The sequence below is a fragment of the Kwoniella europaea genome, chromosome 1, assembly GCF_036810445.1.
Source record: "Kwoniella europaea PYCC6329 chromosome 1, complete sequence".
Classification (NCBI taxonomy): domain Eukaryota; kingdom Fungi; phylum Basidiomycota; class Tremellomycetes; order Tremellales; family Cryptococcaceae; genus Kwoniella; species Kwoniella europaea.
In genome coordinates, this window is record NC_089487.1 from 4,840,958 (window position 1) to 4,853,221 (window position 12,264).

Sequence of the window (12,264 nt, forward strand, 5' to 3'; positions counted from 1 at the left end):
CGGACAGCAGACGATACGACAGGATAAGCACTTCAAAGGAGGCACTGGTGGGATGATGTAACAGTAATTGCGCGAGATGATGTATGCTGATAAACTTGATAAGGATGACCTCACCGATAAACGTACTTACAGTATACCTGACATAGTACAGATCAGTACATGTTGCATGCTGCATCATCTACCTGCCAAATACATTGCCACTCTCCTTTTATCTGACGTATTGCTTTGGGATCAAGCCATCAGAAAGCATCGCTATTTCTTCAAGCCGTAAAATGTCACTTCTCCTGTGGCGGCATTGATCGTATGGTAGACATTGTGGAGGAAAGCCGATCCAATAAGGATGAAATCCTCAGCAGCTATAACATGACCATTAACTCACTCTGATATGTTACCGATGATGGTTATACTCCTTGAGACTTACGGGTTTCCTGGATCCTCAGATAACAGTAATCTGGGTTGGAAGATGTAGGCATAGCTCTATGAGAATAATAAGGGATTGAACTCTTGATAAATAGTAGATCGGATGAACGTACATGAGATCTTCCCATTTTATATCGAATGATATTCCGCCAAACTGGAGTGCAAGGGCTTCGTCAGGATTATCTGGACCTTTGCAAGGTACGGATCGTAAACCATCTGAACCCTTGTTAGACCCTCCAAGCGCAAAGTAGATAGGATCCATCATCTATGATTATAATTAGTCATCGGATCTCGCTGTTTATTCATTCGTTAGACTTACTGATTCAGACACCAAAATGTTGGTAGTACTACAGTCGTACATCAGCCACATTTGTGACCGCCGCAAGAACGCATATGACTTACCCAGTATCAATGATCACTTCAATATCTTGCATATTTGTGCTTTGAGAAGTGATAGGTTGATCTTGAGATATGAATGCATCCAGGTTGACACGGTACAGACCATCTTGACCTTTCTTGGGGAGTGCCACTTTCTTGTTCTGATCGGCATGAGAACTGCAAGTATCACTCATAGCCATAAGTACACAGGACCGCAATTGTCCGAAGACACACAGATATGGATAAAGGAAATAATTACTTAGAATGAGCATTCCCAAATACGATCTCACCTGAAGCAGCAGAAGTCGATGCTTAGTGCCCAATCGGATGAGGACATGGAGCGGAGACTTACTACCATCACCTTCTCGCGTTAGATAAAAACCTACTTCAGGACTGGTAATCATCCCTGCTGATAGCATCAGATCGATGGGAGTCGCCTGGTTGTCGATCGAGTTTTGCTACAAAAACTCAGTACACTACTGATACCAGTGTCCTCCTTTCACATGGGACTCACGCTCATGGCGAGACCTAAAATACCACTGTCAAATGCATGCAGATCAATAAATTGAGGTTACCGGATATGAGATGATTTAGCCTGTACCTACCTCATGTACGAACCATCAAATCCTTCAACGTCTCTAGCCGCGAGTAAAAGATAGTCAGATAATGAGTATTGCCCGATGGCGACATCAGTTTTCACGAGACAGCCGTATACTGCTCCACTTCCTGAATCACAAGGTATTAGCGGTCATATTCGGCTACCTCCTTGGAAGTTTATTTACCATATTTTTTGCTTTCAAGGGTGCAGCCGTCGGAAGTTTGAACTTTTGTATCAACCATATTGGCTCTAGTACAGTTGCCACATGAGTTGGCTGAGACCCAAAGATCGGCGCTCCTGTGAGACCGAGCTTATCAGCCAAGAAGGAAGTTTCTCCTCACGAGTCACTTACCCAGTATCAACCTACGTTACAACAATGTCAGTCATGTACATCGGGATGATAAGACTCACTAAGACAGGTACTGGTACTTTGCCTTCGCCAACGAGAACATCTATAGTGTAAGCTATACCTCCGCTGGAAGCGACGTTCATCCCAATAGAGGAGTCAGCTCTTTTGTAGTCAGTATGTTCTCTGCCCTCTGGAGGTATGCTTTCACGCTTGATCGGATGTGCATCATTCGGAATACGCTTTGATAAGATGACTCAAGTCAGTATGATGACGAGTCAGTTTGACCGCCTGAGCGTTACTATGCAATATAAGTAACAGGAAAGAGAGAAGTAAAACGTGAATGGAACGGATGTACATATTGTGAGGCGAGGAGTAGGCGTGTGAGTTTTTGGTGACGTGGTAGGATCTGGGATCTGGGAGTTGTTGTGGGGTTATTGTAGGTGAGTTGTGATCGTGACGAGATGTCGGAGCGATGTGGAAAATTGGGAGTCTTAGGATGGGTGCGGGGAAGGAGGTTGGGGGATGGGATTGATTCGGTGTGGTTGCAGTGCATTAGGATTTCTTATCTATATATGCCGCTCCAATTCTGTATACATCCCAACAAATCCAACAAAAGCCAAGTCTCAGAGCGACCTGATACATCTCTATTATCCGAAATCCTTTTTGAGTGAAATAACCGTTGAAAGGATGGACCGAATTGTTGGTTTTATGGGTTTTGGCAAGAAGTTGAGAGCGGCCGAGGATATGAGTCATGCTTTTCCCTATAGTCGTATGGGATAAAGACGACTGATGATGTCTTCAGGATCGTTGGACCAGCAGAATTAGACGACTTCCACAATCATTCGTTCAGTGAGCGCGTTTGTTCATTTGTTTGTTTGTTTGTCTCTTTGCAAAACCATGGACAACGGATTACCGAGGGCCGCTGATGTCGGGGATAAAACTCTCTTTAACACCGACGGATCTTGGGGCGCCACCACCACTGTAAAGCTGAAAATGCACGCCACACTGAATATCACCGGCCATCGCGGGTCTTTGTGCATTCCGCCACGTGATTTACTTGTTCCAATCGAAATGCTTTGCATCTCACGCCTCTCACCCACCACACCGCACCACCCTCCCATACCTTTTGTTCACATCATACTATTTAGCCTTTTCTTCTCCTTAGACATCAAGATCCTCTTACACCAGTCAACATGGTCAATCTCAAGCAACAAAAACGACTTGCCGCCTCCGTCGCTGGTGTCGGTAAGAGAAAGAGTGAGTATACAGTCTTTGAATGAAGTCGATCGGAGCGATATTGGTGGAGATAGCGAAGATCGAGGACTCATGGGGGTGTTAGAAGTTTAGATGGACAGGAATGACAAGAAGGATAATTATTCAAGCAGTAGTAGCTGGTGGAGCATGGGTATAGATCAATGGATGAATGAGGGACGTGATGGAGGATGATATGCTTAGAGGAATTTGGTAATCAGTAAGAAGGGTTATACTGATAAAATTCTTCATTCCTCATAGTCTGGCTCGATCCCCAAGAGGCCGCTGAGATTGGACAAGCCAACTCTCGATCTGGTGTTCGAAAGCTCCTCAAAGATGGTCACATGTGAGTGGATGTGCATGTTGTACCTGAAAGGAACAGTACTGATGATTTCACCCTTATAGTATCATCAAACCCACCGTTATCCACTCTCGAGCTCGAACTAGGGAACACGCTGCCGCCAAGCGAGCTGGTCGACACACCGGTTTCGGTAAGAGAAAGGGTACCGCTGAAGCCCGTATGCCCACCAAGGTTCAATGGCTTAGAAGAATGAGAGTTTTGAGAAGACTTTTGAAGAAGTACAGAGAAGGTGGAAAGATCGACAAGCACCTGTAAGTTGTTGATGGTTGTACCATAGTGGTCGTTTGTGGATATTATCTGATCAATGTAAACAGTTACCACACTCTTTACCTCGAAGCCAAAGGTAACCGATTCAAGAACAAGCGAGTCCTGATGGAACACATCCACAAAGCCAAAGCTGAAGTCATCCGAACCAAACACCTTGCCGAACAACAAGAAGCCCGACGAGTCAAGAACAAGGCCATGCGGGAGAGAAAAGCTCAACGACTCGCCGAGAAGAGACAAGGTATCACCGAAGTCGAGCGAGAAGAAGAGGTCAAGGAGTAGATGGTCACTTCTGTACTTTTACTTTGGATGGATGCATCTGGCATTTAGCGTATACCATGTTTCCGTTGCAGCAGTATGGTCGTCGTTCACTCATCTCATGACAGCACTGCTCATGTTCTGTTCAGCTTGCATGGACCGATCTGATGCGAAAGTAGCACCAATCAGGAGTGGGGGATCAGATAGAGACAGATCCATTACGTGTATGCGCAGAGTGGAGGAGGTTCACGATCGTCAATTGCTCTGAATTGCAGAATTTAATCAAGTATAACATCGTTATCAGTGTGCATAACCCCAACAGTCATGATACGCACGTCAATATTGAGAGCTGTCAGACCAACAGCAAGGTCTATAACGAGTATTCCTCCCCTTGCTTTCATTCCTCGATCATACGCAACTCTGTCTCCCCATACACCTCCACCAACAACACCTTACGAAGTTTTCGATGAGCCATCTAAAGATAGACAGAAGGGTCGAGCAATCGCGAGGCTTAGAGAGGCAGGTAACTCTTCGCAGAGTCATTCTGCTGAGAACCCAGTGAAAGTTGTGGATTATATACGGGAGGAGATCGCAGAACGTCTAGCTGAGAGGATCGAGGTGAGTTTATTGGTACCAATCGATCATAGCACAAGCTGATTCTGATCCTGATGTAGGATCTACGAATACCGCCCTCGTCGATACTGGAGCTTGCTGGTCACTCTGGACAGCTGACACAGATATTGCAAGAAGTCATAGCGGATGAGGTGCCATCGTCATCGGATCAACAGGATACACAGACGGAACGTAGGAAGTGGTGGATCGTCGAATCAAGTAGTCAGTGGAAGTCTTTGGAACGGATTTGAGCTACTGCTGACATGTGACCAAACAGAGGAAGCGCTACATCGAGATGATGATTCGCTTTTCGCATGTGAGCTCTGATCGATCTTTGTATCCTTTACTTCCAAGCTGATGATCTGTACTGATCTCAGCGCCCCCAACCCGTATCCAAGCATCTGCCTCCAAGCTGTTAGAACATCCAGAGATCGAGAAGCTGAGGGAACAGGTTGAAGCAGTGGTCAGCGGAGGCGGACTCCACTGGGTTGGAGATATTGTCGGTTAGTAAATGCAATATCTCGATGTATGTGTGTGTTCGGTGCTGATCAAAAGACATAGGCGCTCTTACCCAAATACGACATCTGCTCAAACCAGATGGAGTCTTCGTTGGAGCTGTATTGGGAGGAGATACCTTGTTTGAGCTACGGTATGTTGTCATTGATATACTTACTGGGCATGACTGCTAAGCAGTTCCGTATAGAACGTCCTTACAACTGGCGGAGCAGGAGCGTAGAGGAGGTATAGCAAATCGTGTGTCACCAATGATCAGTAAGTGCAATGTTTGCTCAAACCCTAGTATGCACGTTAAATAAGCTCCCTGATAGATCCCACCGATGCTCCTTCACTTCTCAATCGAGCTGGCTTTACGCTCACAACAATCGATGTGGAAGATATGACGATCAACTATCCATCTATATGGGAATTGATGTCAGATCTACGGGATATGGGAGAGAGTAATGCTATCCTCGGCAGACGTGCGCACATATCAAGGGATGTTCTACTAGCCGCTGATGCTATTTACAAGGGTAAGTCGAAAGTCAATACGGCCTAGCGAATATGAGAAGCTAATGGTCTATGCAGAGCTCTATGGTAACGAAGATGGTTCTGTCCCAGCTACATTCCAGATAATCTTCCTTGTGAGTTGGTCTAGCGTGATATCAAGCATGGCTACAATTGCTGAGATGTTCCGATGTCACAATCAGATCGGATGGAAACCAGGACCCAACCAACCCCAAGCGTTAGAACGAGGGTCCGCTACTACCAGTCTCAAGGATGTCTTATGATGAACGACTACATGCATAGCCTTTATGAGCACCTTCATGGTCACTACCAGCGGAGTAGCACGGACCCATAAAGCTAAGGCTGGTTTCCAAGGGGTGTGAAGCTACGGGTCATTCCTCTCACACGACTAATTGTCGTCAAGGTACTGGCCGGTCCATACAAGGACGTTTCTAAGACGACAGAAAGCTATGCAGAATGGCGAGAATGACTGGCTGATGTCAAGTATACTTACATGCCGTACTCAGCTGAACACTAACGTATGTTTCTTCTTTCTTTTCTTCCTCAAACTTCTTGGCAAAGTCCGTTATCAAACGCTCTTTCATGAGTTCTCCGCTGGTCGGCATTCCATCATTCGTTATTGTCTATTACCACAATGCAACTCGCTGGTCAGCTATATTCAGCCTGGTCGCTGATCGTAAGTCCGAACCATACGTGAGCGATGCTGATTGGGGATAGCGAGAAAGGCTCAAACATCGTAATCTCCTCATTTTCCTTCTTCTTCACATCACCACCTCGACTATTCTATTCATCCTTTCCATCCTCTCAGTCGAGAGTAATGCCGAAGCATCCCATTTCCTTCGACATATCATTCAGACTGCCAATCTGTCTTCAGTCGTCTTCTACAATCCGGATAATGGAAAATTCGGAGATTGGAAGACTGCTCCAGCCTTGGTCGTTACAGGTAACGAAACGATCTCGAAGAAGAAAGAAGATGGTCTTATGTGCAATGATGATGGTAAGAAATGTAAAGCTGTTGGAAAAGGTTTACATAGACATGAGGATGAGATTGAACCGACTTTCGTGCAGCAATTCAAGCAGACTACAGATACATCAACGATGACAATGACTACTCAAGGTCATACGATAACGACTAGAGTGTTAGTTGTACCGACTCTAACGGTAATCGCTGGAGAAGCTATTACCACAGAGGTCATGTTGGATGAACAAGGTAGTCTTATGGAGAGTTCAACTTTAATGACTGCTACGGTTATGCCCAGTACAGCAACCAGATCATCCTCTATCAAGGTGTCTATCCCTTGGACCAATACAGCTACTAGCTCGTCGTCAGTCGCCACAATGGTATCCACCTTGTCTTCTGCCAATCCTACGACTTCTAGTAAGGCTCTCGTCGAGGCCGAGGAGGAGGAGGAGGAAGAGGAAGACGAACAAGAAGAGGACGACGACGAGTCGGATGTCAGTTCTGACTCGAGTGATTCGGAAGACGAGGAAGAGGAAGAGGAGAAGCCGAAAGTCTTGAAAGTCTCGAAGAATGAATATATCAGTGCTTGGAAACGAGACGTCCAATTATCTGCTGCACAAGATTCTGGTACGGTGGTAGGAGTTAACATCGCCCACCTGTCAGGCTCAAATGGACCTAACGTCGTTGTGACCCAAGTGAGTTGCCACTTTCATGACCGAAAGAGAAATTGTGATATGCTAATGGTGATGTTCTCTATCAGCAATGTGCTCTCCACTATGGCTGGGCCATCAACTCGTGAGTATGACACTATACCTGTCAATTTCAGCTGACACTCAAACAGCCTGGATAATCTCGTTCGAGAGGAGACTGTTCTTGCTGCTTTCTTCATCTGGATACTTGGTCTCGCTATTGTAGGAGTGAGTCCTCTTATTATACCAACATTGGATATTACTGAATGATCACAACAGCTGTTGAATGAATCGATACCTCATCTGTGAGTCCAGAGCGTGAGAATATGGCTGACATGCATTTAGACTTGCCTTGCTTCTCTCATTGCTCATCTCGAGCATCTGGACCGCCAACGGTCTTCGATTATCCTTCAAGTTCTGGAGGAATTTCGAATCAACCACTTCGACCCATTGCGATGGGATAAACGTCTTGCCATCATACTGGGACAAAAGGGTTGGGTTCCAAAGTGCTGTTTTAGGATCAACAGTTGTAACTTTGATTGCGAGCGGTGTACTTTGCTGGAAGATCAGAGATCATTTCGGTTGGCAAGTGAGTGCAGTATGCTCAATCACTGGAAATTTCTTGAGCTGATGGCTATTGGATCTCCTCACTAGACTTTCCAACGAATCGGAGCTTCGTCGAAGATCAACAAGATATACAAGTTAGTTCTCGCTTTAAGTATCTTGCTGCAGCTTGATGCCTTTGTATTGGTCACTTTCTTTGCATTGTTCTTGGATCAGGTAAGTCTTATATCCTGCTGAGCAGAGCTGATAAACAAGATTTCTCGAGGTCCGGCTAGCTACTTTATGAGCAACTGTAAGGCCTTCAAAGCCATATATAGCTTGCTGATCGTGGTTAGTCATCTCCTGTATCCAGTGGCAGAAGCAATGCTGATATCAATCCAGGCTTTACTCCCATGGCTGTACTTTGTGAGTTGCTCCCGTTGGGATCCAGCTGACAGGACAGGGATGGACTTCGATCCGTCATGAACAGAGAAAACGATTCAATATATTTGTGGGATTATCACTACTGTGAGTGATAGACATTCGGTTTGACAAGGCAGGTTAACTGATCTCTCTCGCTTTATCAGCATCATCGGTGGATGGGCAGTATCATTCGCAAACCAGATTTTCCGGATTGTGTTCACCACTTGGGCATTCTTCACCTGTATGGGATCCCTTGCAGTTGGAGTCACAGCAATCACCGTGGTACTTGCCATCATCCGTCGATTGACTTTCGGTAAAGGTTTAGCGGATTTCCTTTATCTCGAAGAAGTCTACGAAAGACCCAATAGTGGATTGTTGGATGAGAAACCTTTCATGCCAGTTGCCATGCCTAGGTCTAACTTACCTACTTTCTCAACTGCTTTTGGACCTGGACCTGCACCACCGCCAGTATGTCTTCCTGTTCGTAAAGGAAGCCAGTCAGTCTGCTGACGGTTCTTTTGACAGCGTCAAATGTTCCTTCCCATGCCGGTATATACAACCGCCACCAGAGTAGCCTCTTGGAATACAGGTGATGACCGCAGAGCGTTATAGGAGGTAACAACGCATTCCATACTATGACGCATGCTGTACTCATGCATTGATCACTTATCTCATTGTATCACCTATCTTGTATCCTGCTTATCCTAATCTCTCCAAAGCCATTTGTAAACCTGCATATTCCTGTGATGACATTCCTGCCTTTTTGGCTTCTCGTAACTTCTCCGAGATCTCTTTCTTCTCTTTGTCCAACGCGTCTTTTTCGTCGGACATGGATTCGTCGTGGAGTTTGGTAAAGTGACGCCATAGGAAGAATACGATGGCCACTATGATCTCTTGTTAGCCGTATGAAAACAAGGGAGAAGAGTACTTACAAATCCCTAAACGCATATCAACGGCACAAAGCAAGAAACCGAGGATAGTTTGCAGTAGATTGGCCACTTTCGAATATCGTCTGTCAGGATATATTAGCGTGATGTAGGTAAATTTACTGTTAGACCCACTCCTCTTCCTCTTTTTGAGCCTTTGCAATTTTCAGCAACTGGATATCCTTCTCTATCATCTCCGTTGCCCAAGGGTTCTTCATCGTCGCTTTCAACTTATCCTTGTCCAGCGGAGGTGCCATAAGATCAGCAGCATCTGTACTAGTCAGCGGTGCATATTCTTATTACTAGACTTACCATCAGGTACATTATCCCACCAGAGTGTTCCGGCCGGATTACCTTTCTTAGGTCTGAGACCATCTTGGAAAGGCACGAGTGCGGGTCTTCCTGGACCTTGCATAGTCAAGAAGTAATTCTTCCTAAATCCGAGACTTGAAGGATCATCTTTACTTGACGAACCTGATATCTGCTTAGGTGCAGGATTACCTACTCTCTTGGAAGATGACGAAGAAGATGGCATACCACCTGCCCTGATATCGGATGATGAAAGAGGTTTCTGAGAAGAAGATGAAGAACTTGATCTGGACGATGATGAAGAAGAAATGATGATTTGGCTTTCGCAAGTGCCTTTGCTCTATCTTGAGCAGCCTCTTGACGAGTGAGAATGTGATATCCTATATAAGCTATCATCACAAGCATCATGAATGGTGGAGAGAGGAACGGAAGACTATTGACGGAACCATCGACGTTGATGCTGAATGGGGAGTACGGTATTGAAGGATGAGATGCTGGAAATCGTTAGCTTGATCACTAAATTGGTACACGTACCAAACCCCAGTACGACAAGTACTAAGAGAGCCTGCTCGAATGGGCCGAAGGTGAACTTCTTTTTATTGTCTTTTTTCTTGTCAGCCATTTTGATTCTAGTTCTGGCTTTACTATCAAAAATGTAGAATGAGATGATTGTGAAAGAATGCTGTTATAAGAGCATAGGATCAACCCATATGTATAATCTTTCAGGCTGGGGTTAGTGCAATGACCTTCATCCCCAAAGTCAAACGCGTCAGTAGCAAGTCATCAAAGGAGGATGTCCAGTACCAAACACGACAATCTCAAAGGATAATGATCCTTCCTTTGCTACACACGACAAGCGTTATATAATATGCATGACCTCCAAATGCCAACGGTCGTCAGGGTATCTACTCGGCGGCTTGTACAGGGAACCTAGAGGTATAGATATCAGCGATAGTTTTGCAACAAAGTATGGATGATGATAAACTTACTCGAAGTGTACATCTTTACCAGCAAGAGTTCGGTAGACTGAGGAGAAGGTGTCGAGTTTGTATTCGAGGTTGTTTTGGTCTTTTGAGTCGAGGAAGCTGGAGGAACCGGAAATATGATCAGCAGGAAACGCAGAAGACAAGTTCAAGGATGTATTAACACTCACACTCGGATTAATTTACCACCATCTTGGGCAACTCTGGTTCTCTTACCAACGATCTCACTGGGCCATACGAGTTCTTCGAGGATCTTCTCGTGGACGGCGGTGAGGGTTCGAGATCTAGGTCTCTTTTGTTTCTTGTTGGCGGAGGAGTTTCGGGCAGGTTTGGGGAGGACTCGTCGTTGGGAGAGGAAGACGATGTATTTGTCGGAGAGTTTCTTCTCGAGCTCTCGGGTAAGTCTGTGGGTCGATGGAAAGAGTTGAAACGACGGACCATGACGAGGGCGGAGGATGGTGAGGGTCAAGAGGAATAGAGAAGGGGGCGAGAAAGAGGAAGGGGATATCATTAAAAATTTGATCAGCAATTGCCCATATGATCCTTCCAATATCCAACCCAGACCTTCTACTCCTACTCCCTACTAGCTCTCATCCGCCAAAAAACACCAGGGGAGGTGGGCCTAAAAAGTCCCTCCGTCTACCCCGAATGTCTTTTAACTGGACTGAGAGCTATCTTGATCTTATATCCCTTTTCCATCCATCTCTGTCTGATTCTTGCTTCAGAAGTTTTTGACTTACCTTTGTTGGACTTTGTGGAAAGCCTTAGCCATGGGGACAGGGACGAAGATTACGACGGCCTTCTTTCCACCTTTGACATCAACCTCTCTAGCCTCGGAGAAAGCGAGTTGTCTCAATTCGGACTTGAGCTCTGGGACGTTTTGCTCGAGGTCAACGAAAGCTTGAGCGATTTGTTGCTCAATCTCCGAAGGAGGAGTTTGGGGAGCGTTGGCTGTTCGCAAGATCTTGTTGGCTGCGGACATTTTTGCTGTTGGTGGTAGGTGAAGAGGAAGTAAGCGGAAGAAGTCTTGTAGGTCGAGGAGGACTGAGATAACTCACGAGGATGCTTGAGGGCTGGAGAAGGAGAAGAGACGATCTATATTTGAGCAAAAGGTTAAATTGTACAGACTGGCTGCAACAACTGACAACTGACAACTGACAACTGACACTCACTCACGCTTACAGCATAGGGACAGTTAGTCAAGTGTGGCACTCCCCCCTCCCCCGACCAGGCCACCTCATGCAGGTGAGCGGTATATCGGCGATAGCTTAAATCCGATAGGAACGTCGATATATCGCTCAATGTTTGCATGCATAATCTATCAGCTTTTTAATTGAAACAACCCTAGTTGCATGCATGTAGTCACCCAGATGTATGGACGCACATAGCTCTGCAAATAGCTTAGACAAGCGTATGACGTTGATTCTGCATGCATACAAGGCTATGAGAGCACTCAGCATCCACTCGTCCCTGTCCTGTGCTATGACCACTGTGACCGTCTGACCTCAACACCCTTCAGTTTTGTGATCATACTGTCAATCGCCCACGTTACATTGCCATGCCAGCAAAGAGGGCGACGAGATGATTATGTGACCGGGATCGCCTTACAGAATGATATGATCCAAGTTGTAGATGGCTGTAATGGACGATGAACTGTCATTCTCGTTGCTAAAAGAAGTACCACTTGATGTTTGCTCTATACCTTGAGTCAAGAGGTTTGAATAAGACCGTAATTCTGAGATGGACCCCAGCAGCTTGAGTGGCATTTTCGGTTTTGTGGGATTCATTCAATTTTAGAACAGCTGTCGACCTGATTGTCCTATGTAGCCCGGTAACCATCATGGCTCAGAACAATTATCGTTCATTGGACAAAGTACAGCATGGCCAAGTTTACATGTGCAAGTGAATCGCGAATA

The 12,264-nt window shown here is 45.6% G+C and overlaps 6 protein-coding genes across 6 annotated transcripts; 3 read left to right on the top strand and 3 right to left on the bottom strand.

Moving 5' to 3' along the window:
- Window positions 1–252: 252 nt before the first annotated feature.
- On the bottom strand, window positions 253–1,888 carry V865_001836 (uncharacterized protein; the record flags this gene model as incomplete). The annotated part of the gene is made up of 12 exons (XM_066225650.1): window positions 253–356; window positions 422–477; window positions 534–685; window positions 740–767; window positions 823–975; window positions 1,058–1,088; window positions 1,151–1,256; window positions 1,313–1,337; window positions 1,404–1,524; window positions 1,581–1,693; window positions 1,749–1,759; window positions 1,808–1,888. 12 exons carry the CDS (start codon window positions 1,886–1,888, stop codon window positions 253–255), a joined length of 981 nt encoding a protein of 326 aa, XP_066081747.1.
- Window positions 1,889–2,938: 1,050 nt separating this feature from the next.
- On the top strand, window positions 2,939–3,903 carry V865_001837 (uncharacterized protein; the record flags this gene model as incomplete). Its single annotated transcript, XM_066225651.1, has 4 exons — window positions 2,939–3,002; window positions 3,258–3,342; window positions 3,402–3,608; window positions 3,672–3,903. The coding sequence occupies 4 exons, from the start codon at window positions 2,939–2,941 to the stop codon at window positions 3,901–3,903; spliced, it is 588 nt and encodes a 195-aa protein (XP_066081748.1).
- Window positions 3,904–4,203: 300 nt separating this feature from the next.
- Window positions 4,204–5,777, top strand: V865_001838 (uncharacterized protein; the record flags this gene model as incomplete). The annotated part of the gene is made up of 9 exons (XM_066225652.1): window positions 4,204–4,497; window positions 4,554–4,713; window positions 4,769–4,807; window positions 4,869–4,994; window positions 5,053–5,140; window positions 5,195–5,262; window positions 5,319–5,519; window positions 5,575–5,630; window positions 5,697–5,777. 9 exons carry the CDS (start codon window positions 4,204–4,206, stop codon window positions 5,775–5,777), a joined length of 1,113 nt encoding a protein of 370 aa, XP_066081749.1.
- A 371-nt stretch (window positions 5,778–6,148) lies between these two features.
- V865_001839 (uncharacterized protein) lies at window positions 6,149–8,742 on the top strand (the record flags this gene model as incomplete). Its single annotated transcript, XM_066225653.1, has 12 exons — window positions 6,149–6,190; window positions 6,370–7,170; window positions 7,236–7,270; window positions 7,317–7,392; window positions 7,444–7,469; window positions 7,543–7,753; window positions 7,819–7,944; window positions 8,026–8,058; window positions 8,110–8,133; window positions 8,198–8,235; window positions 8,295–8,598; window positions 8,656–8,742. The coding sequence occupies 12 exons, from the start codon at window positions 6,149–6,151 to the stop codon at window positions 8,740–8,742; spliced, it is 1,803 nt and encodes a 600-aa protein (XP_066081750.1).
- Window positions 8,743–8,829: 87 nt separating this feature from the next.
- On the bottom strand, window positions 8,830–9,987 carry V865_001840 (uncharacterized protein; the record flags this gene model as incomplete). The annotated part of the gene is made up of 5 exons (XM_066225654.1): window positions 8,830–9,014; window positions 9,063–9,142; window positions 9,192–9,327; window positions 9,411–9,705; window positions 9,913–9,987. 5 exons carry the CDS (start codon window positions 9,985–9,987, stop codon window positions 8,830–8,832), a joined length of 771 nt encoding a protein of 256 aa, XP_066081751.1.
- A 283-nt stretch (window positions 9,988–10,270) lies between these two features.
- V865_001841 (uncharacterized protein) lies at window positions 10,271–11,330 on the bottom strand (the record flags this gene model as incomplete). The annotated part of the gene is made up of 4 exons (XM_066225655.1): window positions 10,271–10,295; window positions 10,355–10,450; window positions 10,519–10,752; window positions 11,089–11,330. 4 exons carry the CDS (start codon window positions 11,328–11,330, stop codon window positions 10,271–10,273), a joined length of 597 nt encoding a protein of 198 aa, XP_066081752.1.
- Window positions 11,331–12,264: the final 934 nt, after the last annotated feature.